General features: G+C 47.2%; 1 protein-coding gene across 11 annotated transcripts in view; it reads right to left on the bottom strand.

Moving 5' to 3' along the window:
- Window positions 1-22,509, bottom strand: part of ZC3H11A (zinc finger CCCH-type containing 11A) — a 191,597-nt gene extending 169,088 nt beyond the window's left edge. For 6 of the 11 annotated variants that reach the window (XM_069633096.1, XM_069633095.1, XM_069633097.1 and 3 more), the window contains exons 1-3: window positions 22,375-22,509; window positions 6,635-8,588; window positions 5,446-5,628 (exon numbers count right to left, since the gene is read on the bottom strand). In XM_069633096.1, the coding sequence (XP_069489197.1) occupies window positions 5,446-5,508 (63 nt within the window). In that variant the 5' untranslated portion in view covers window positions 5,509-5,628; window positions 6,635-8,588; window positions 22,375-22,509. The remainder of the gene's footprint in view (window positions 1-5,445; window positions 5,629-6,634; window positions 8,589-22,374) is intronic. The other 5 variants (XM_069633090.1, XM_069633091.1, XM_069633093.1 and 2 more) reach the window with 5 other exon arrangements.
- Between the last annotated feature and the right edge of the window lie 2,704 nt (window positions 22,510-25,213).

Raw genomic sequence — 25,213 nt, 5'->3', positions numbered from 1 at the left:
CGAGCTTGGTCGTTTGGAAACGCTCCAGGCCTACAAAGAAAATGAAAGCGACACGGATTGATGAATGCCGCATACTTCCGTGGGTCGCCCGAGAACCTTTCCGGTGGTGCCAGGGGAACTGTTCCAGGTAACGTGATCTGTACTGGAGTGGGGGGTAGTAGAAGGTAAGGTGGGGTTTTGCATCAGTGGGTTGCTCCCAGGCAGAGGAGTCTGCCCTGCCTGTGATTGCAGGATCTGCCTACTGATCTCCTCCGTACGATCTTTGGTCACTAGCAAGTCCCTCCGGAGCGCATTAGTCTCTTGTCGGGTAGAATGAACATCAGCACGAAGCTCTCTGGGCCAATTGGTCCATTTCTGATGTCTCCATGGCACCCAGGTGGATTTGTTACGGTAGGCTTTGCGTTCTGTTACGCTCACCTGGTATCCACAAGGACGCCACCCAGCCGGGTTACTCGCTGGTATGCTTCTCAGTTTTGCCCAGATGTGGTCTGCGGGGAAGTTTCTGCCTGAAAATACAGCAGGACTGTGTTGAAGACTGGCCGACCGGGGTAAGTATCCTCCCTCCACCCCACCTTGTGGTAGAGTTAGGCGTGCTCTCCACCCTGCCTTCTTTGCAGGGGCGTGGTGTCTTTCGTGGTCGTGTACGGTCCAGTTACTTCACTGACGCCGGCCCGTTTGATATCGTTCAGGTAGGTCTTATTGTTACTCTTTAGTATTGTTGCTATCCTGCATGCCTCTGTTTAATAATGTCTCTTTCTCCCTTAAGTATGCAGAGCTTCAGCGTGGCGAACTGGGTTGGTTCAGCCCTGCTGGTAAATGGGCGCTTTCAGAGCGCTATGATGCGGTAAGTAAGCGATATGCGCAGTGCTGCGATGGCTTGCCTTTGCTAACCCGTTTTTGTCTTCTTTCCTTTCAGGTTGCGGTGTCTACAGCGTGTGTGGAATTTCCAGAGTGGTGCCAGCCGAGAGGCGACCAGCCAGGTAAGCCTTTTGAGCAGTTAATAATTTGCAATGTCTCTTCTTTCTTAATGTTGCCTCAATCTTCCTCTTTCAGGTTGTGCAGCCCGGGAGGCGCGCAGATTCAAGGAAACCTGTTCTGAGGAGCTGCGAGTAACTAAAGATGAAGACTGCAGGTAAGATGCTGCTGCTAATGATGTTCCTTTTGTTTCCATGCGGGTTCTGCTTCTCCGAGGGTATAGCTGGACACGGTGAACATCACGTTGCAAGCTGCAAAGTAACGCGAAGCATGTTGTCTCGCTCAGGTGTGGTTTAAATAGCCCCAACAAAATAGTCCAGGTAAAGTAGTGCCTAGGCTACCACACCCAAAACACTAGAAAGCATAGCTTGGTTCCGAGGAACCAAGCTATGTGGATGCCTCCATGTTGGCTAACAACACAAAGTAGTTCCCAAGCACATTGTTTTTCATGGTGTATGAGGCTGGCGCCAAGACTGGCCCCAAGAGGGTTTTGGAAGAGGATGCCTGGCTCTAGAGGCCCGAGTCCTGACTCCACCTGGCCAATGGGTTTGCCAGTGGGGGTTTTGGGCGAGGGTCGTGACAGCTGTGACTACCAGGGCATCTGGTTTAGGATTTAGCATATCCTCCGATAGACGATCTGATGGCAATGGTCCGATTTTTGTTTCCACTCTAGGGTTCAACTGCCCTGGTAAGGGAAGGCATGGCAAGTGACGGGGCTATTCTTTTCTTTTTTTATTGTAACAATAATGTATTTCTTCTCATTTAGGACGTCTCCCACGAAGTCAGAGCTGTCTACTACTGTCTCTTCAGTGTGAATATGGAAATGGTTGGCTGCCCTTTTGGGTAAATCCTTGTACAACCATGGGAGGTATGCCCACTCAGGTGCAACATCTGGAGTGTCCATAATGGTGACAGCTGGGTTGTCCCGATCACCTTGATACAATTTGTCAGGGTCCCATCTAGGATCATCCTCGTCTTGGTGTTTTAGCCATGGGTTTGGCCTGCTTAAGGGGATGAGGCAGCTGCAAGTCTGTTTTTGTCAAATGGGTAATTTATTCATAAAATCCACAAATCCCTTAGCAAACTGTTTTCCTATGTTACCCGACGTCTAGCAATTCTGTTTAAATACCTTTTTACTTCTGCTGCCTAGGCCACCATTGCCTTCTAATGTTGTGTCTGGCCACTTTTACCCACCTTTCCTTGAACTACTCTTTTCACGTGCCTTTAATCTTATTTCTCCCTCTTTGTGCTGTTACCCTGCCACATTTTTAATTTGTTTGGCACTTACTGTACCCCTCATCTTCTTGCCTTCCAGCACCCCTCACTTCCCCCAGTCTCAGCACTTGCACGCTCGTCTCACGACCTAGTCCGAACGCTTTGCACGTTTCCTCCCTTCTACCCCCTCTCTGCACTTCCCTGCATCTCCCTCTCCCCTGCTTATGCTATAGCACTTGCATGTTCCAAATGTGTCAAGAGCTTTTAAGAATGTGTTTCGTACCTTCCTCCTTATCCCTCTTCCCCCCGCCCCCATGTGTTGATGTGCCTTGAAACAATGTTTGCTGTATAGTGTGCACTACCAATAAAGAAATGCTGTCCACTGTCTCCTCAAAGCGCTCTTCTGTCCAAGTCCCTGGTTCTAGTGTTTCAGGTAAAGGCTCTTCTCTAGGCTTCTTTTTCTGGAGAGACTGGGAGAAAGGGGAATGAGCCTCTTCATATTGTGGTACCTTGCCAGGGGCAGAAGGAGTGAGATGTGAATATGTAGCTTTTTATGTTGGCTTTCTGTAGAAAGGTGACTTGTGTCTTATGTTTTGACACCTGTGAAGCAGGCCTTTTTTTGGTACATGGTCGGGAGGCCAAAAAAGCGCCTTTGCCGGCATGTGACCTTTCGACGGCCCTGCCGAAAAGCGGCATGTGGTTGTGTGTGCGTGCGTCCTTATCGCCAGAGCGGGGTGGTTACCTTGTGATGTCGTCTGGCTCTGAACGGGAGCCGTCGCTGCCCTGGCCTTCCTGATTAAACACTGGCAGGGGTATCTGATTCGGCAATAGTGTGTGCCATCCACCGCTTAGTGGGCAATTCCTTTATGGTTTTAGGAGTAAAGGAACAAAAGAACGCAACAGGGGTCTCTTGGTGATCTTGAGGAAGGCAGTGTTTACACACCTGAGTGTCAATACACGCACATTTTCTGTGGCAGCTGGGACCGAATTTAAAGTGAGTTTGCACCATTGGGAGAATAGATTTTAAGGACTGCGAGACGAATGCTGTCAATGAAAGTAGTGAAGGTAGGCATTTTGAATTATAAAAAAAAGGGGGAAATGCGCCCCCACCCCCCCACTCTCCGTACTGCTAGGCCGTAGCTCAATGCAGGGCAAAGCAGAACGAGCGCCTGGTTTGGCAGTCGAAATCGGTCAAAAGGCAATTGTCCTATAGTGAAATAATGGTAAATAACTCCGAAAGTAGCGTAGCTACAGCAATCTGTTAAACACGATAGCGGAAAGAAACAATTGGAGGTACCTTGATGCACGAAGAATCATGGTTACAGTAGACGTCATACATGGGATTATATCACAAACATGCCTAGTCGACGTACCTTTTCGAACTTCGAAAAACACGTGCATACTGCGCGCCTACCACTAGATGTCGGACAATGCAATGCATGCGATTCTAAATAGATCCACGAGCCTCAGAAATAATACTACAATATATATTCCAGTAACGCTTTAAACCACCCTGACACTGCTTGGTTGGTTGCAAGACAGGAACCACCTATTAGTTCAATGCAAATCCCTGGTTCTCCGTTTCGCAACCTCATAATGACACCACATATCTTTAAGCAGATAAGACGTTTAAGTCATGCGTTTTGTAGGACCGCCACAACACCCAACCGGAGGTCATAATTAAACGTATTCCAAATGTTACAGATAAGCACACATTACAGGGACAGGAAATATGAAGTACACGTCGTGTGTACCGCATTGAGCAAAACCACAAACAAGGGGATTGTCTAGGAGAATAGTTCTGAACCACAAAAAGGAAGGTGCATGGAAATACAGACATGAAACAGGATTTTACCACACAAGAGGTCAAGTTCAATTTAACAGTGCACGTGAAACAGTGTCCCACATATATGGCCATATCCTGAGCATTAAAGGCCTGGTGATGTGCCACACATACAGGCGCACCCAACCAGAGTCCGATAAGGAATGTACAGTAGCAGACATGGCTGTACACAGTCACATCTATCAGATTCAGTATTTCTTTGGTAAAATTCATTTGGCTTTACAATCAAATACAAAAAACAGTCTTATGACCAATTGCAATTTGTTACAGCACTCATTCTGATATTTGAGAAAAACACCTATCTTCCGAAAACTAAGTGATAGAGCCTGGATCTTGTGCCATCCGACTAATATGATGTTATAATTATACTTGGTTATTTGCAACATGCTTAATAGCGAGATGTTGCCAAACGCGGACCCAGGGGATCGAACCTGTGTTGCTCTGCGTCATCTTGCTTTAAAGGCCAGCATGTGGTCCTGGAGCTATCAGCAGCTGATCTAAGTGCTACAATACAGCTTAATTGAACCCGCTTTGACTAATGTACCACATTCAAGCATCCAACAGAAACAATGGCTCAATCGTCATCGCAATTGTTTAAAAGCACAAGTTTGCTCCCCCATCATACAATAAAACGGTCTAAAATATACTTTCCTTTATTTAACGGTTTTAAATGTGCAGAGTTTCTACACTAGTCTGTGCCAGATCCACAGATTGCATTGGTTTCAGTTTGCAATTTTGGCCTACAGCATCTTGCAGCAATTCTCCTGTTCCTTTTTAGATTGTTCTGCATTGAATGACTGTTTGAACCTAACAGGAAAGTACAGATCACAGACTCTGAAGTCAGAAATTAAACAAAGAACCATTAGCGCATCCACGGGTATATTGTCTGAACTGCTCCTAGTTACCCCTGAATGACGCGTGTAACCAACAAAGTTATCCCAAGAGTTAGGGTAGCTATGGCTAAAGCAGGAAGGTGCAAACATTGGGATTGAGCTGGTGGTCAATGAGTCCAAAAACTACCTTTCCACTTTTTGTAATTCTCCCACACATGGCAAGCAGAAAAAAGAAGGTTAATCCAAATTACTACTGGACAAGGGGCCAGGGAGGGAGGTTGTGGGACCAGCGAAGAGCTTCAGACTAACATTTTAACAGACCAAAAAAATGGAGGGCGCCCTTCAACAATAAAATATGCAGGTTAACATCTGGGCACCTTGTCATCATACAAAGTGAGGCCTCACGATTTTTTCCACCATGTCAATAAGTGGCACTCTCCTAAAGGAGATCTTTCTAGGGAACGTCCCCACACTCAACCCGATAAATTGCCAAAAGGAATATGCAGCCAGCTCAAAGGTCAGATTAGAGATATGCGCTACCACAAAGCAACAACTAAGCCATCTAGTAGCTTCACCTACCTTGGCACAGCTGGAGTAGAAGAAGAAGTAGCAATCTTGTCCTTTGCTAGACATGGCAGCCATCTCAAGAAGCACTTCAGCTCCAATCAGGATACAGAGTTTCTTCCTCCAGAAGGGAAACCACCAGTCCTCCTCTTAGGCGAACCCAACTCTTGGGAGTGCTCAAGGGCCTCTCAACGCAATCTTCACAAAGCAGAGGTTAAGCCATGCAGGTCACGGGGGAAGAAAGAAAAAAAAAAAAGGGAGGATGTAAGTTGCGTCACCGGGCATAGAATCTATACACACCTATACAGAAAGGTGGAGGTGCTTTTAGAGGCCTCAACTTCACACACTTACAGATCAGTGGTGATGCAGGAAAAGTGAGACGTTAAAGCCATACTTGTATGCCTCCATTTTCCGCCCCAACCCATTTGCACGTGCTTCCAAGGTGGAGATGGGGCACAAGCAGAGTTAGAGCTGTCCTCTTCAATCTTTGAAGTGCATTTCGAATTAGCACCCGCTTGAAATTTTCATGCAAGTGTAGAACAAATGGATTCCAGTGAAATAGACCTCCATTTCGCCTGCTATACAGTCCACAGAAAGCTACTGGTGAGAGATATCTGCAAGTTGAAATTCTCAGGCAAGGTTTAGTTCCCCACCCACCCCCCAAACTGAGAATAAAAGTTAAGAGTAGAGGACATTTTGCCTGGTTGTACTCAGTTTGCTACTCTGCCTTGCAAAAGTTGAAGTCATTCAACAGCACGCATAACCGGGCATGGCAAAACTCCTCCTTCCGAGGTCGATAAATGAGCTCCACACACCATGGGTAATAAGCAGCGCTCAGATACCTGAGGGTTCGCATCGCTATATAAATACTATATTATAAGCCAACATTGGTGGTTCACGGCAAGTAATTTGCATTTCTTTTAGGTCTCCATATGCGTCATCATAAAAGATATTCCATGAGGGCCATCATCAAAAACAGCACACTTTTGCATCCCCTAGCCCCACAAGTCTGCGAGTGCTGGGAAGAAACGCAATCATTCACCAGGTTAACAACTCCACATAAGTCACCGCAATGTGAAAGGCGTGAACACAAATATGGCATTAGCAACAGCGAGCTGCTGATGCAAAGGGAGGACCTCCCCCATCACAGCCCTGAGATTCCAAGCAACATGCATTCAAATCCCACAGACACAGTATACCTTACCTGAAGGTCGCTCGACTTTGCTGGTCTTGCGAGTCGGTCTTCTCCTGTAGGCCGAACGAATCATCAACCGGTGAGTTAAAGGATGGGGAAAGGTGGGAGGGGGTACACAGGGGACGTAAATCTGCCTTGTGAAGCCCAGGAACCGCTTCTCCCCACGACACAGGCTGCACTTTCAAACAGCGGGTACAGTTCAGCAGCGACAGTGAGCAGTCCGGTGGAAGAATGCCGGGGGCAGACGGGCAAAAGCATGCTCGCCTGCTTTACTTCACTGAAAGATCAATTTTTGGACTCAAAGTGGCTGCAACAAAAAAAACCTGAGCCGTCTTCCAAAGCCTGATACACTAGGTTTTCCATTTTGTTTTTATTTAATTATTTTTTTTAATAAAAAAAAAAAATCACATCCAATTTCTGGTCTTCGAGATTTCTTCACCTAGTAAGAAGGAAGAAAAAACACCTTCCCTTTTCTTTATTATATGTATGGTAGAATTTCAAATGCACACACCTAAATGACCATCACAAGCTTTCACAGGCACCCACAACAAATATAGCCTAAACATGAGAGGGGATCATATTGGGTTATTTTCAACTCTAGAAGCAGCAGCAACACCCACAGCTCAATTATAAATACTGGCATGAATAGTTAACTGAGGCACACCACGAATTTGATATTTTAGTTTCGTTGTAGCACACCTTGGACTTTAACTTTGATGCCCCACTAGAGGAACTGGTTGGTTGGCGAGGTAGTCCGATTGTATGAACACAATCGGAAGAGCAGCGTGGAGCATTGGCTGAGGACAGATGTTTCACCAATCCGTGCATATATTTAGGAAGCCCAATTGAAGCGTGCAGAAAAAAAATTTGACCAGATTAAAAAAAAAAAAAGACTAGGAAAAGTCACCAATTTTCACTGAAACAGTAATTCCCACAGCGGCGAGTGCGTTATTATCGGATAAAGCTAGGAGACAGTTACCCAAGACCTCAGTAATTAGACAGAAATACCTCGGGGCATGCTGCTGCTTAAAGATTTGCTTTGAATGCAGATGCACTTACAGTGAAATTGACAGAGACAATAGCCTTACAAACAACACCCAAAGAGAACCTTTGTGGTAACTACTACCAAGCGCACATGGCTGCGAGTAGGAAGTCCAGAGATATAGCATATCACAACACGCCCCAGCACTCATTTTCAACAGACATCTTGCTGCATGGACGTACATACTCATGTAAGAAGTAGGATTGGGGAAAGGGCAGAATAGGTTGCCAATTTGTGGCGCAGGGGAACGTGGTCTACACGGCTCATTTTGTGGGAAAACTTAACCCAACTCATGTAGACATAACTATTCTAGCTCTTGCACTAGGAGCATTTTAAAGGACAACCAAATTATTACCAGCGCTGCTGCAACAAGAAAAACATACAAGCGTGATGTTGGCGAGAGACATGTGCCACTCAAGAGTTTGAGACAAAGATCATTGGGGGCTTGCTTTTAAAAGACCTCCAAAAAGGCACTACATAAGTAAGCGTGCACTCTGGCATAGGGATGGCACAGCGTGAAACATGCCCGACTGCATGCTGATGTCACACTGAATACCAGTTTCACTGGTAACAAAGTGAAGAGTGGGTCACAAAAATAATCACCATTTTGATAACAGTAGTAGTCTTGTAGGATGGAGTGCCCACAATGGTTTTACAATCTGGCCACACACACCACACCAGAGCAGGGGATGCCTTACAGGAGGTCACGTGTAGCCAATGGGGAGAGAAGGCAAACAAAGGCTGGTTTCCAGCACCATAGGCATGGCCCGCCTATGGGAAATGAGCAGGATTACTTTGGTGCTGATCCGTGTCCCGCGCACTCTGGACACAAGGGAACCAAACATTGCAAATGTACAAGAAGAAAGAGCGTTGAATCCCTTTACTCACGGTGAACACCAACTCGTCCGACTTTCCAGAAATCTAGAAAAGAAAAAAAACAGGTTCCATTTGTTCTTTTTATTTCAGGGAAAAGGAGAACTCTGAACCATTTGGCACTGGCTCCTGCCCCCAATTCCCTACCCTAACGATGCTCCTGTTCAGAACAGCTTTCTACTCAAAATTAATCTGTGTTTTACCTAGTGCTTCATGTCGCCCCACGGCCACTTCAATGCACTTGCCAGACTGGGCAACTCTGCTGCGCTCAAGATAAATTAGATCAAGTGACTGTCTAAAAGGCAAGTAGGTATACGATTCCTAAACTTGCATAGTCAGCAGCTATAACGAAACAAAACACCCAAAGCAGTACCACTGTTTAAAGAACTTAAACCAGCTCCCAAAATGCACGCAGCGATACGTTTCCAAACGCCAAGAACATATGTTAGTAGCGAGTGCAACTTGTGGCCTGTCGTTATCTACAAATAAAGATATATGTTCAGCACAACAAATATTAGAGAAATGCCTCGATGGGAAATGCAACGTAATGTACAGTAGACAATTACCACAGCAATCAAAATCACTGCGATAGATTTTGCTGCTGCCTGCAGCCTGGAAGAGGCTGGTTAGCTTGAGACCAACGGTTACTTTTTCTTGCTCAGTCCAACTGGTGAAAAACACCCCAGGTGGAATATGTATAAAGGAGCATTAGATGACATTTACACCATAATGTTAACGAAATAAATACAAAAGTAGTTTAGCCTCACATGCAGAAAGTAGATTAGATGCAAGCTCCTCATAGTCCAGAGGCTGGACCCAGGGGGAAAAAATGTCAGCTACTTAACAAATCTTGACTATGTGGCCCTTGTACCAAAAGGGAAGCCACCCCATTGAGACTAAAGGGGCGAGCCTGCGCAGCAAGACCCTCCCAAGCGGTCTGGGCAAGTGGGATCTCACTGGGAGTGACTCCCCTCTTGGGGTACAAGGACTCTCCTCCCTGTCCAGAACACCATATCTTCATACACGGGAATAGGAAAAACGTGTTAATCACTTTTGGCTCCCGGTAATGCTGGATCCTGCCTGAACTATACAGTCAAAGAGGAATGAGACAACCCCTTTGTTTGAGATGACCCGTTAGGAAAGATTTCCATTTATGGGTAATTTTCCCTCCAGCTGTGAACCCCCAAAGTTTTTGCTGGTGTCTGACCACCCTAGCTGGTCTTTTGCCAGTGGAGCCCAGCCTTCTGTTGCACTTCCCCTGGCTTTTTCTCCCTTAGTTATGGGGAAACCGATATGCCCTTAAAACAGTCAGTACCGGGAGAGTTTGTTTCCCTTAGTCTTTCAGTTTGTTGCCATTTCTTAGCAACATCAGTGCAGAATGTACCTTCCAGTACAGTGCGCTGGGGTATCTTATTTAAGGCCCTAGACACCCTCAAAGGATTTTTCTGTGAATGTACAAATGTGCCTTGCCCATAGCGCATGGCAGCTGTATTTTCAACCCTTTTCAATGGGCAATACCGGGTTTGGCCAGGACAGTGGCCATTGCCTAAAATGGCCATGCCACAAGGTCCTTTGGCCACAATGTCCCTTTGCATTCCCCAGGTCTAGCAGACACGGGAAATTCCTTATTTGGTCATGCAGACCCCAGCGCAAAGCGAAGCTTTCACTGGTTTCTGCACACCTTGTGTGTGCACCTCCAGGGTGTGGGCTGGAGCTGTCTAGTTCTTATATGCATCCTGGGTGCCAGGATGTCTGGTGTGCTGGGATGACTGGGCCCACCTTGGTCCGCGAATGGTCCACGTCTGGATGGCTGCATTGAGCAGCTCTCATTAGTTTCTCTTTGTTTTGGCGCAAAGGAGATTTTGGATAAGAGAAGGCATCTTACACCCATTCCAGGTCGATCTCCTGAGTTCACACCAAACTTAAAAGAGCCAAGTATCCTGAATCAACAAAGCAGATCTGTGGAACCGCTGGAAGGTTCGGCACCGCAAGCCCCGCTGTTATCCCGTTGGACCCCCTGTTTCTGATGGAAACTAGAGGCCTGCAAAGGCGCTTCGCCCCATTGGAATAGTGAGAACTACTCTCGGCACCTCCAACTTAAACCTGTAAGCGAGCATTTCCAGAAGTGTCCGTGGACCGCCCATTGAACTGACCAGCGCATACGGATCTTTGGCCTGGAATCGTCGCCAGTTTTAGATTTGAGCCTTTGGAGACAAAGCTCTGGATATAAGGCACTCTCCCACTGAGTTTCGCACACCTAGCATTCCTAGGTCTGTAATTAGGAGAGACTGCCTGAACCCGAGCATACACTGTCGCCCAGCAGTGGTGACCAACTTCGTGGGTGCTGCTGTGCCCCCATGTCCTCATACTCACTGCAGTGGAATTGGCCTGACCCCTTCATCAGGAGGGGAGAAATCAGAACCGCCCAGCCACGGAATCACCCCCGGAATGCAGCCCCCGGAAAACAGAGCCGTGCAACTGCAGGATTTGAACCTGCGACCGAAGAGGACTCTACTGCCGAAGTTTCGTCCGGAGCGCGCCACGGGTCGGTGTTGTCACGTCCTCGATCTTGCCCTCCTCCCGACACTTACCCGGCACCATCCGTTCCCGTACCCACCACCCACACCAACGGGGAAGACACGGCAGGCGGGATGTCCGAGGGGGCAAAACCACCTCTTTCCACCCATTTCCGTGTTGGCGCTTGCCCTGGCGTCTCATCCATGCCCGACGGCTCCGGTGTCGTCGGCTCCCGCGCACGGGGGAACCCGATCGCGTCTCGCTCAGACGATCATGTGACTAGTCACGGGATCATCTGTAGCCGACGCCGGCGTCCACATTGGACAACCACCAATCACTGATGGCGTCCGACCTCACGTGACGCTCCTGTGCGGTCATGTGCCCTGTCACGTGATCTACCTTTCCTTCAAAAGGAGCTGAGAGGAAACACTCAGTGCTTCACAGCTGTTTCTACCAGAGACCTGTTCGGCATTACCCTCTTTCTTCTTGCTACAGTTTGGAACTCGACCACGGAACGTTACTTGGACTTGTCTTGGATTTCCCTTTGGATTCGACGTATCATCTGGACCCTTGGAACTCTTGACCCCCCTTTCTGGCCCTGGAATTGCTCTGGATTACCCTTCTGTCTTGGCGAACTTCTAACCACACAATTCCTGTCTATCACGTTTTGCCTCCTGAGTCATTTGGGGTTCACCACCTGGACCTTGGATGGACTTGCTATCTGGTCACGCTCTGGCTACCGGTGTGAGTTGGAGGAACTGCAGTACATCCCAGCCTGCTGCTGGTCTTCCCTCGTTGTCTATTCAGGTTTCCTACCTGTCCTATCATCCCCAGGGTAAGCTTTGTCGTTTTTCCTTGTTTGCTTGCACTGCCATTATTGTTCAAAGTATACCTGATCCTAACCTTTGCCTTACAGCACTCAGGGGTCCTTTCGGTGTTCCCGGTATCTGACTGACGACGCCACTCATCACCTGTGGCCTCAAAGATTGCTAGGGCAGTATACTTTACCTGCTCGAGCGGTACTTGGGGACGGAGGTAGTTTATAGCTGCACGACCATCACCAAGATCAGAACAGGTGTCCCATGAAGGCCACCATCGAGGTAACCAGTGCTACCGAGCTATTCCCAATTCTCGGATCCTGTTCTGCCCTCTTGGGGAGACCCTCCTCGAACAGTGGGACTTATTCTTCACTGCGTCACCCACCTTCCTCAGTCGCTACAGCCCCTTGAAGAGGCCCAGTTTTGACTTAACTAACGAAAGTACTTTTGATCTCAAGACTCCACACATTTTAGGGACTGGACTGCTTCTCAGTTAGGGTTTGAATTGTGAAGGACTGCCCAAAAGATATTCGCACTGCATAACCCCTTTCTTTGCAGGTTGTGGATCAATACTGTGTACTATTCCTTTAGGCCATTGGTTAGTGAATATATGTTTGCTAGATTAGTAGTGTTGTGTTGGTTTTGTTATTACTGCTGAATAATTACTTTGCGTTTGACTTAAAGGCCTTTAATAGATATATATATTTTTTTATATACACCTGACGGAGTAAGTTGCGGTTTTGTTTACTGTGGGTGCTCGTCGTGGGCTTTCGATCACCCTCGCCCCTCCTGAGATCTAGTCTTGACTGCCGCCAATGCTACCACGATTGGTCTGGCCTGTCCAGAAGGTTACCCTGTTCCAAGAAACTAGGCTGGCCCTCTGAGCCTCTGCCCACTAGGTTAGAGTTCAGAAATCCATCTCAATGACATACATAAAACCATCAAGAACACGAAAGTGGAGAGAGTGAATTCTACACAGGCGAGCCTCCATAGGGAAGACGTCCGGGAGGGGTGGAGCCATGCTAGACCACAGAGCCAGCAATAGCGTGCAGAGCAAGCTAGTTGCTAGAAGACGCCGGAATGCTGGCATCCCGATCGGCAAAGAGCCCCAAGTCAAAGACGCTGAACAAATCATTAGTAGGCCTGCAAAACCAGCATGGAATGTGTAGGGCAGAGCAAGGGTAGGGCTGTGCCCGTCTTGAATGACAAACCCATAAGGGCTAGGTTAAAGGTCTCAAGCTGCCAAAATGCGTGGTCTGGATTTAGGGCACCAATGCCCCCTGGAACATGGTCATTGCTTTGAGCTGCCAGATAGCTGGACAATGGAGTACCTAAATCCATCCGAATTGGGCCAATAAATGTGGTCCTCGATAGAGACAGCAAGGTGAAGTACCGCGGGTGAGAAACTTATGGGTGGAGAGAGAAGAACATTCCATGTTTTGTGATACAAAGAGCAAGACGTGATGCCAACAAATCTAGTCCAGAGACATGGTTGGGGCTCCCAAGCGTCTGGTATAAAGAGAAGCGCACTATTTCAAAGAGCTAATTGGACCTCCGAGTTGTCCACTGACGACATGCCAACGACCAGGTACACCATGCGACTAAGCAGACAGGGAGGGTAGCATTCCAGGTAACTCGCCAATCCAGTAGCGGGAACCAAGGTGATGGAATAGGGGCCCACGTGTTAGAAGGCAAGGGTATATTGGGATGTGGCCAAATCAGTCAAGGGACTATAGGGGACTGGTAATGTGTATATAGGTGGTAGCCAATGAGGGTGGGTAATATACAACACTATATATTGCTTAAGTAATAAGAGACCATTTCCTCAAAACCTCACACTTCCTTTGAACAGAGGTCTATGTCAGTTTGGTTCTACAGATCTTCCGTCACCTTTTTTCCTTTAGTGTACAAAATAAATCTGAGCTTTTTACCTTAGGAGTGTTAATTGTCTGGGGGTATGGCTGTACAAATTTGTTTACCTCGGCGTGATCACAGACACTCCATGATGACGGAGTATTCCTGGTCGCACACCCAGGGGGCAGCGCCAACTGCAGTGACCAGTCCCCTGCACACAAAGTTGAGAGGTTCACTGGAGCCGTGTTGCCCGAATGCCCACCTGCTCTTTGGAGTGGGGCACCTCTCCTGTATTGTGCAGGCTGTTGATGGGACACTAACGAAGGAACCAGGGAGAGCACATATGCAAGTGCACCTTTTGCGGAACAAAACAATAAGGGGGTGGGGCGCGAGCGTTGAGAAATGCATGTGTTTCTGGTGTAGAGGATGCTGAGTGGAAAGACTATGTGGCATATATAGCCTGTTTTTAGTCATATGAGGTAATAGGATAAGAGTAACATGATTCTCTCCAATAGGCGGGGAGAAGCCAGGGCCGCAGAACTCTGGAGGAAAAGAGGAATAAGGTTAGAGGTCCAGTATATAGAGGGGCTGGGAGCCCTCTGTCCGATATAAAGGGGGCATGAGGACGAATGGTTGTTTTGTCATGCTTTTATTGTGGTGGTTTGGACTGAGGTGGGGTTCAGTTTTGCTGTATATCGTTTTGTGGAATGATATTAAGTGTGAGAGGGTGTATTGTAGTAGTTTTGGTGAAACGAGGTGTGTGAGAACAGTGAAGGGGGGGTACAGAAACAGAAAAGGAGAGGGGAAGGGGCGTTAAGGAACTGCTGGATCGGGGCCTGGGATGATTAAGGACATTACGAGCAAATAGGGACCAAAGTATGTGTGTACGGCCCGACCTCAATAGTGGGGAAAAACCAAGAGGAATGTATTTTTATTTGTTTATATAGCGCAAAAGACGAGAGCCTATGGGCATCTACAGAAAAAAAAATGTGATCTGGGGATAAAAGCAGCAGTGGCCAGAACAGGAAACAAAAAAGGAGGTCTTGGGCTACCATGGGACAGGTCCATATTACATGGTAAAGAAAGGCCTCCCCAAAAACACGCTAGATAAGGTGGTAGGCAGTGAAGCAAAAAGGGTGGGATGAGATACAGCCAATTGTACACCACTGCATGGCAAAGGAAACGCAGAGAACACACAAAGCACCAATGAACGTTCCCTATGGTGCAGCGCCCAGGACTGCACCCATACCCCAGCTCCAGCATCCACAGATGCCCACACCAGTATTCAACAGCATGCCAGCTTAGGCTATACATCGCGCACCACCGCAGGTCCCTCAAGTGCCAAATAACAACGCAGTACCCAATGGTACGGTCACCAATTACCAGGGGGCCAGTGTGGTAAGAGGCAATCCCTTGGCATAGCATGGGACAAATACATACCCAGATTGGGACAGCACACAGAAAGCTTTAGAGTGCCCAGTTCTGTCAGTCACTGCCGACCCATATGAGGAACCATTGGTGGGCGCGTAGATGGGAAATACATCTTGTTTTCATGGTAGTCACTGGAGTAGCAAAGTTATGTATTAGGGAGAGGCATTTCCCCATATCGGGTGAAGTAATGGACACCCGAAGGTTCTCTGGGGCAATAAAATGTGTTCCATTTACAGATGAATCACACATTACAGTAGGTAACAAAAGTATGAGCACCATTGTTGTTCTCAGCCGCGTCCTCTGTGAATATGTTGGGGAGGGACATGCTAAGTAAATTAAACATGACAGCATCATTCATGGAGGAAGGTATACTTTGTTCAAACCCAGGTATATGCGGTGTAAGGGCAATAGGGGCATGTGCACTCAGACATGTTCACGCATGGCGTTGCTTAATGCGGTGCCAGGTGTGGCCAGGGAACCATCAGAATGTTTCGACCAGCTTTGCCACAAGACCAGGATGCAGGGACGGTGCGCAGACTAGATCTAGTATAGTGTTGATTGAGACGCATGTGGAAGGAGGAGAGCGGCACACGGTCCTCCGCATTGACCCATCCAAACCATGTGGGGGTGTCAGGCGGCCAACAGTTAGAGGACAATGACGGGGTAAGTAATATTGGAGCATGCGCCCCATGTACGAGTCAATATCACAATGATAACGGGAAGCAGTGCTCCAGCTAGATTTTGAACTGGGTACATTTCACTCCCTATTTTTTTGTAAATTTGTGAGTGAAATGATATTTTATGGAGTCAAGTGCCTTTCCCAATGTGAGTATTTTATAAGCGGGTAAATCTTTTTTAATAAATATTTCTTTGCACCTAGTTATCCATGCACATTAAAAGATAAAGGTGTACTTCTTCAGTTCAAACAGTAACAGGTACATTTATCGAACAAAAAAACTTTTAAAATGTGCGGGCTACCCTTCCCCAAACCCTGTTTCCTTTTGTTTATAGTCCCACCCCATCCCGACCCATTATAACACCATACCCCCCTGATATTTATTTTTTTTATTAAAAATGGGTTAAAATTGTTGTTCGTTATTTTTCGTTCGACAAAATCACTCCATACCACAGTAACAATAGTAGTTTCTTCCTACAGCGCTACAGGTCCAAGCATATCCCCAGAGCTCTGTGTGGGAAAGCTTTTTTGTGTCCTTTTCTTTTTTACATTTGGTTGTATTTTTACTCCCCAGTTTCTTTTTTTGGGAGTATTTCCCAAATTTTGGGGCGTAAAAGTGGCTGATGCAGCCCTTATCCTACGGCTTTGTATGTGTTCTATTTACTGTGTTTCCCTTCTCATTGGTCTGTTGCTCGATTGTCCAATCCGTTTTCTCGACCTCCCAGCACCCACTGTGTTCTCCTATATTGCTTGTCTTTTGACATAGCACCAATAAATATTCCATCAAAAATCTGAAAATGCCTTTACAGTTTACAAATCTAGTGCAGCTTTCCCACTAGGTACTCCTTTTTAGATTTATGCAAACCGTTTGGCCATTTTGCTGGGAATTATAGGGTTAGAGGTTTGTCTCATTTAATGCAGCACTTGCGTGAATGCATATTTTTTTTACCAGCACTGTGTCAGTAAATGTATAAGAGCTCAGATGAGGCGTATTGTGAGTCATTACAAGTATAGAAGCCCTTATAGGATATGCGTGTTCTGAGCCATTACAGGTATAGCAGCCCTGATGAGATGCATGTGTACTGAATCACTAAACATTTAGTAGCCCTTTCGATAAGTCTAAAGTTAAGTCAGCACTATTACAATTGAATGTTACCTGCATCTTAAATGCATACCCGACGCAGACAGTAACTCGCCTATCCAAAGGATTTGAACTAACAGGTTACACAATGAACTCTACAGCAGGGTTATTGACCCACTGAGCCAACTTTCCCAGAGGCTGATTCGGAAAGGCACATAGCGGTTAGGGCACTGACAGTTCCATGCAAGACTTGCCTGACATTACTGGCTTGTCAAAAGCCCTCAGCCTATTTGGACTAGCCTACATGAGTCATGTGATTCATAAAGAGGCTTTAAAATATGCGGCAGTGGGACTCATGACAGAAGCAGAAGTTTTGAAAAATAAAAGACTAGGTAGCAGGGATTTAAGTATATGACAACAGTGCCATTTTCTCACACTGTCCACCGGTGTGCATCACACCTGAAAATATCACATTTTTTACTGCAAGGTCGAAAATCTTGCATGTAAAACAACAAATGATATTTTTAATGCTGGGGAGACCCCAAGCAGGCCCCCCTTTATTAAATACCCCTACCCAACTGCCCGTCTATTTTTGGGGGAAATTCATTGTTTTCATGCAAGCGTTTCTATCTCGCAGTAAAGGGATTCAGTAGTGATACCGGTGGAAGAGCGCAGAAATGTTCTTGCACAGTACTTTAACTCACTGCAGAAATACCAACTACCAGACGTTTTTTGTCATTACAGCAGCTCCGATCAGAAATGCAGGTACTGCTCCACAACACAGCCCTGCTAAAAAATGTGGCCATGATGCAATCAGCCCGGCTTTGAATAATTGTCAGTGTACCATGACATGCGTATAGAAGCTACGCTGATAAATCTTTGCCTGAATATATGGCAGCCCTGTTGAGAGGTACTGGTACACTCTGTGCCATTGAAAATATATACAGCATTGCTTCTATCTGTATTCATTACACCTGTTTGCGGTGGGTGGTCAGAAACGGAGTTCAAGTTAAGTTCAGACCACATGCCCAGCTACTCCTTGATCCCCGAGACAAACTGAAACAGTGCCTTTTCATGCATACGCATGCACATGAAAACATGCAATCTTAACATAAAAAATAATAATCTTCATATAAACACCAAAAGCTTTTCCTTCTCACAAATGACAAACGGCTTGCTGGGAGGCTCTCCTAAAACTTCAAGACATCAAGAACCCCAAGCCATTAAATGCAATTCATATGCTTCTGTGATGAAAAGAAAAAGTATGAAATGCAGATGCTTTGGCAACTGATCTGTTTTAGGAAAAGGAATCCTAAGTGCAGCCCTAATTTAAGACCATTTTACACAAAACTACACATGTCCTAAAGCAATGTGAAAAGTATGTTAGTGATTCAAAGTGCTTAAAGTGCTTTAATAACTCCAACCTACAAAATGCAGGCAGTTGAACAAAGTGAACAAATAACAAATTGACCTTCTACATTACCCAGAAATAATTTTTTGGATAGAATTAGTTAACAGGAATGTTGAAAAAATAAACAGACTTATCCCAGGTGCTTCTTTCAAGGAAATGTGTGGATTGCTAAATTAAAGAGTGGAATTGCAAGCTGCTGCTGGCCAGACTATCACCAGGCAACTCCATGGTTTATGGGGGTGCTGCCATAAATAGCCCACATACTGTAGCAAGAAAGGGTCACATTGACAACATTTCAGTGTGTAAAAAGGCCCGATACGAACCTGACCTGGAGGGCTGGCTGGCAGTATACCATCATTTACCCAGGACGACTTGGCACATGTATCAGAATGTTCATGGGTGAGAAATTGCCACGACATGGGACTGGTAAAGAATGTGGTGGCAATAAACCAGGAGCAATATTACCCAGAGCAAAGCAGTGCGCACTGTCAAAGGAGGCAAGGAATATTTGACACCACCACAGCTTTACTACACCAGATTATAGTGCCCTCAGAGTCCACGTGCAACACAGCCATATACCCTGTCAAGGAATCAAAGGGGTCTAAGTGGATTTATGATTTACACAATATAGTAGAAAATGAATGCACAGTTGCCCAAACCAAGCGAGCACCCTTTAACATACCTACTACAGCCGCTCACTTCCACCTCTCCTCTGTGCATCACTTTTCCTCTATGGAAGCACTGACAGCCAAACTAGCCGTCACTCCTAACCACTATCACCTTCCATCTACTTTACCGGCCACCTGGGCCGCTATCCACCTTCGCCGAGGACCTCTCTAACATCATCACTCATAACACCAAAACCAAATCCCAAGCTTCGATATTAGGGCACTTTAACCTGGGCCTCACTGATCCCAATGACACTGCTGCCATGACTATTGATAATATGCTTATGAATGCAGCATTCATACAGCTTATCAACCAACCTACCCACGTTAAGGGCAGAACCCTCGACTGGCTAGCCTCCCACAATTGTCCTATTCATATCATCTCTAACCAACAATATGCATGGACCGACTCAACTCAATTACATTTAACATTCAGTCCATACCTGCCAGCCTCTCTCCTACCATTGCACCGGCTACTGCCACCCGCAATAAACGTGACATCACTTGCGACAGACTCCTCCCGGCTCTCAATTACCAGGTTCGCTCATGCTCCAATCCCACGGCTATGGTTGACATCTTTAACCTCGCTATGCAAAAAGCCTTAGATATCATCGCCCCATCCAAATTGAAAAAACCCAAACCTCGAGCCCACCTGAACTCTTGGTTCACACCCCAGCTCAGAACCCTGCGCAAAGAAACGAATTGCGGAATCACATTGGAAAAGCAACCAGTCTGCAGCCAACAAATCGTGCCTCCTCCCGGCCACCCTTAACTACAAGGAAGCCACATTCCAGGCTAAAAAAGACACCGAACAAGCCAAATCCAACACCAAAGAATTGTTTAGAATCCTAAAAGAACTTGAAACCCCTGTCACTGCACCAGAAACTTGCATCAAAGATAGCACTTGGTGTACCAAAATCCAAGAGGCTCTCCTCGGCAAGATTGTTATTGATTTTAATTTGGAGGGTGGCAAACAATCAAGCCTGCAATCCAACCCTATCCCCACCCTAAACCACCCTATCCCAGACTTTGACTCCTTTTAGCTTCTCTCCACGCTCCATTTCCAAAGTGGAAAAGATCACCAGCCTCAAACCGACCAATTTCCAGGGCGACCTCTGCCCGGCAGCTATAATCAAGGAAGCAGCTCATGACCTAGCGCCATTCATTACTACACTCATCAACTCTTCCTTTAGCTCTGGGATCGTACCCGACAATCTAGAGGACGCGTGGGTCATCCCCCTATTGAAAAAACCTACCCTGGACGCTAGTATACCCACAAACTACAGGCCAATCACCACGGTCCAGTTTCTACTAAAACTCCTCGACCGTGCAGCATATCTTCAAATTCAAGATTACCTTGAATCTAACCAACTCTTGGGACTTAGGCAATCTGGGTTCTGGCCACGTCACGGCACCGAAACTGCCCTCATAGATTTAAAAACACAGATTGAATATCTAAAAGACAAAGGCAAACTTGCTCCCTTACTCCTCTTGGACCTTTCGGCAGCCTTCGATCTCGTCAATCATGAAATCCTCTGCCATCACCTTAAATCAGCTGCACACTTCTCCGATAAAGCTACAACCTGGATTGACTCCTTTTTAGACAATCGATCTATGCGCGTGTTCTCTCCACTAGCAGCCGCCCCACCTGCACCTGTGGCGTGTCACAAGGATCTTGTGTTTCACCCACGTTGTATAACGTGTTCACCAAACCTCTTCGATATCTCGGACTATCTGTGTGTCACTTACACCAGCTACGCCGACAACACCCAGATACTATTCCCTATCTCAGGTGACTACACGGCTGACTCCCTCGCTATCAATGTCATCTACCAGGTCATCCAGACGTGGATGGCTCAACATGGACTCTGTCTTAATGATGAACAGACTGAGCTCCTCATTTTTGGTTCGCCACAAAAACTTACCAAACTCGACCCTGCGTTCAAGTCCTTCATCATTGATGGGAATATTATCCCAACCGCCAAGGGCACAAAAACCCTAGGGATCTACATTGACTCGACCCTATCCCTGACCAAACAAACTAACCCAGTCTCTTCCGCAGCGGCATATACCTGCAAGCTTATTACAGCCTGTCGCCCTTCCCTCTCCACAACCAATTGTGTCACCCTGGCTAGAACTCTTGTATTATCCAAGATTAATTTCTGCAATGCACTGTACCTAGGCACCAATTGCTGCAACCTAAACAGGTTGCAATTGTCCAAAAAAATGCGATTAGAGCTGCCCTCAACATTCCCAGGCGCCAACACATATCCGACACCAGACACAATATTCGCTGGCTCTCAGCCCCACACCGTAATCTCCCTGAAAACCCTGGCTAATTTGTACATGTATATATAATCTACTTGTCCTCTCATTGCAATTATTATACCTGTAAATTCTGTATTATACTTGTAAACTTTGTAATTATGGTGCTGTCTGTTTTTCCTATGTTGTAACTAAGTGATGCGCCCGGTTGCCCCTGGGCCTGGTGCGCTATACAAATAAAAAAAAAAATACAAATTCACAATCATCAGTATTCTTATTCCTAATACCTCACCATGCTCACATGCGATTCAAGCACACTAGGTTCCAAAGGAGGTACTGCGAGTGCCCCAGGATCATCAACCAGTTACTCCGCACTGACTTAGGGAACATACGCGTGTCCAGCATCATCACATAGGTTGACTATTTGCCCATCTCTTTTTGTTAACATCACCTCCAGATCCTCCCTCCTAGCCTCTCTTTGCATTCCCCAAAACGTATTCGTGTTACTCTCTGCAGTGTTGGATGCCCAAGAACTCTCCTGATGCTAATGGGTGCAAGGGGCATGGAGTGTAGGAGGGACACTGCATCGAGAAGACGGGGGTCGGGGGCTGGAGAAGGTTGCCTAATCAGCGTTTACATGAAAGCAGGACCACCTCGAAATTATAGCGAAAATTAAGATTAAAGTGTATGGAGAAATACCAGTGGCACTATACGGGGGAAGAGCTCTCTGAGGGGGGGGGGAGGGGGGGCGAGGATGGGTATCCATCAGGGCGGGTGGGCGCCGGGACCCGAATACACACAGGGGGCGGAGTTGTCACTGTGGGGAAGGAATAACGGCTGCAAATAACAGGGGGCGGGGGGGGCACTCATTGCACGGGCGTTGTGATCCGACAGCCATGTTGGGTACAGGGTGCGAGGATACCCGGGTGGGCGGGGGGGGGGTTACACAGATGCCAGGTGTCATGCTAGAGGGGGGCACAGCCCGAAGCGTCCAGGGCCGTCTTCTCGTCGGGGGGGGGTCCCACACCCTTCCATCACTGGCACTGTACACACACCCCATGTTTCCCTCGCACGCAGCCCCCGCTACCTAGTCGTAGCCTTGCTCCTCCGTACCTCCTGCCTGCCTGCTCGCTCGCCTCTCAGCCTCCGCCGCCGCCTCTCCAGCATCAAAGATGGCGACAACATCCGGGCCGCCGGCGACCTGTGCGCTCGAAGCCAGCCGCCGACGCGTGACGTCAGCGAGTGACGCACGGCGGCGGCGCGTCTGAGGGGCGGGGCGTGTCTCCAGGAAGCGCCCGTGCGTGCGTGCGTGCGTGCGTGCCTCGAGCGCGAGGCTATCCTAGGCCTCGGCCTCGGCTGCTCCAGCCGGTGCTGCTGGGGTGTCCTCCTGGCTGGAACGTACCCACTACCCCCGCTCGCTCTGTTACGGCCTCCACACCTCGCAAACGTTCACCGAGGGTGGGAATTGGATAGTTCATGACTTTCCCTGCTGATAAAGGTCCTCCCTGGGCGGGGGAACCCATTGAAGTCTATGGAGCACAACTGCTCTAGGTTGTAAAAGGTATCTTGGAAGGGAGATCCTTTTCAAATGCGGTCGTATAGCGGTATGAAACCTTGCCAGCCTTTTGAGGCCCTTTTCTTTTCTGTGTGAGACCGCCATTGACACCTATGGCAGAGCAAGGGAATTGGCAGGTGAGTCAACAGGTGGGTGTCACCCGCTAAAGGTGTGTAGGTTGACAGGTATGTGTAGTATGCACACTATGTGCATCAAAACTCCCGCTAAGTGGCTCTTCTTGTGCATAGCCCATACGACACACAACCATTTCGTGTGCCAAAAGGGCCCCCTGAGTACAGACATACACTCAATGTGCCAAAACTGTCCCTACATACTCTTACTCCAACTGCCACTTCTCCCTCTCTTTCTCGCCCTGTACACACCCTCTTCCAAACGTGATCCCTGAACAAACCCTCCCTGTGCCAAACCTGCCCCCTATAAGAACACTGACTGGACTTTAAGATGGCGGGAAGCAGATCGTCTCTCCCGCCAGGCCGCAACAGCAACCAGTAACAATAACACTTACGAGCTGTGTTACCAGTATATGAGCCCCGGCGGATTCAATTTACTGTGAAAGCAATGCACAGCGAAAGTGAGAGGAGATAAGAGCAGAGACAAACGAAGGACTTCACGCCTCCACCATGTAGCAAGAACAGGAGTGAGTGACGACCCTCACAGGACTAAAACTACTGAGGACAGCAGCATATTTGTGAGAGAGGGAACTCCGTAAATCAGCTGGGAGACGCGGTGGCCGTCACAACATCAGGAAAAGTGGACTTCCCAGACTGAGTCTGGATGAGGGAGTCAGGCCCAACAGCGCAACAAGATTGAGGCCAGCACAGGTCTAGAACGGCGTGGGACCGAAGGGATAGTTGCAGCACCCGGAACAGAGGTTTGCAGTATCGAAAGTGCATGGAAGTGCTTCAGGCTGTTGGCTGTGGATCCTGCCGGACTGAACTCGGACCTTTTGACTGCATGCATGAGCGAGAGCCGTCGGCAAGAGGAAGTGCCAGCTTCTCGCAACGTGCTGCTACTTGGACTACTTGGACTACCTGAACCACAATTCAAAGTGTTGCAGGTAGCTCCGCCCCCGAGCAGCGGGATTGGTGTGCACCATTTGAAAACGTCTGTGCACGCGCACCGTAAGTGCATGGAAGTGCTTCAGGCTGTTTGGCTGTGGATCCTGCCGGACTGAACTCGGACCTTTTGACTGCATGCATGAGCGAGAGCCGTCGGCAAGAGGAAGTGCCAGCTTCTCGCAACGTGCTGCTACTTGGGCTACTTGGACTACCTGAAGTAAATAGTTTGTTCGAATCTTGTTATAGCTTTTCTTCGGGGATTTAGGTTTAGCATTTGTGTTTGTGCTCCTGTTGTAGTGTTAGTGTCTCTACAATGTTAGTTACTACCCTCCTCTTTCTTACAGCCACAATTCAAAGTGTTGCAGGTAGCTCCGCCCCCGAGCAGCGGGATTGGTGTGCACCATTTGAAAACGTCTGTGCACGCGCACCGCGCGTGCATGGAAGTGCTTCAGGCTGTTTGGCTGTTCGGGTGAGCGGGTGGGCGTTCTTGAATACGCATGGATTAAGTATAGGTCTTTTTCCCTTTTCTGTTGGTGCAAGTACTCACTCGCAGAGTCCTCTACTGTTTTCTAAGGTAGGATTTTGCTAATAAAAATCTATAGTTATTTTGAGAACTTCAAAAAAAAAAAAAAAAGCGCAAGTCATCTTATTGGGCATTTATTTAGTTATCATAGATGATGGCCAGTGGTCTGAGGAGTAGAAAGTGCTCTGAAATGGCGGTTCCCCTTAATCCTACCGACCAAATTAATAATGGGGCATCTTCTATAAGTATTGTTGATATGGATATTACAAGACATGCGGTTGACTTGAACATAGAATCAAAAGAGCCTGATGACTTGTATCCAGGCTCTACTAATGAATTGCAGCCTCATAACAGCAATTTAGATCTTGACATGCTGGCTGATTTGGACTCCCGCATTAGGTTATCCATCGGTTTACTGACTCCATTAATACCTAGAAATCGTGATTCGCATACAAATGCAGATAATTCTGATGTATATTTATCATCAAATTTACATCTGCCATTGTCACCTGCTAATGTTATAACTTTAGATAATGCCACTCGGAACTTCCTATAAGCCCTGATCTCCATGTTCCATATTCACAAAATATTGGGAATGAACCTAATTCATCCCCTACTTCTAAAGAGCAAGAACCATTCACTTTCCCAGTGATAATACGGATATTGGACTTGCTGGACAAAGGTCACGATGTCACTCACTTAGAATTAAGGGATATAAAATACTCTATGAGTGAGATTATGTCCAAAGTCAATAGGATGGAAGGATTTATTCTTGCATTGGAAGGGCTCAATATA

This window comes from Ambystoma mexicanum, chromosome 13, assembly GCF_040938575.1.
Source record: "Ambystoma mexicanum isolate Mex_15411 chromosome 13, UKY_AmexF1_1, whole genome shotgun sequence".
Lineage (NCBI taxonomy): Eukaryota > Metazoa > Chordata > Amphibia > Caudata > Ambystomatidae > Ambystoma > Ambystoma mexicanum.
This window is presented reverse-complemented; position numbering and strand designations above follow the sequence as displayed.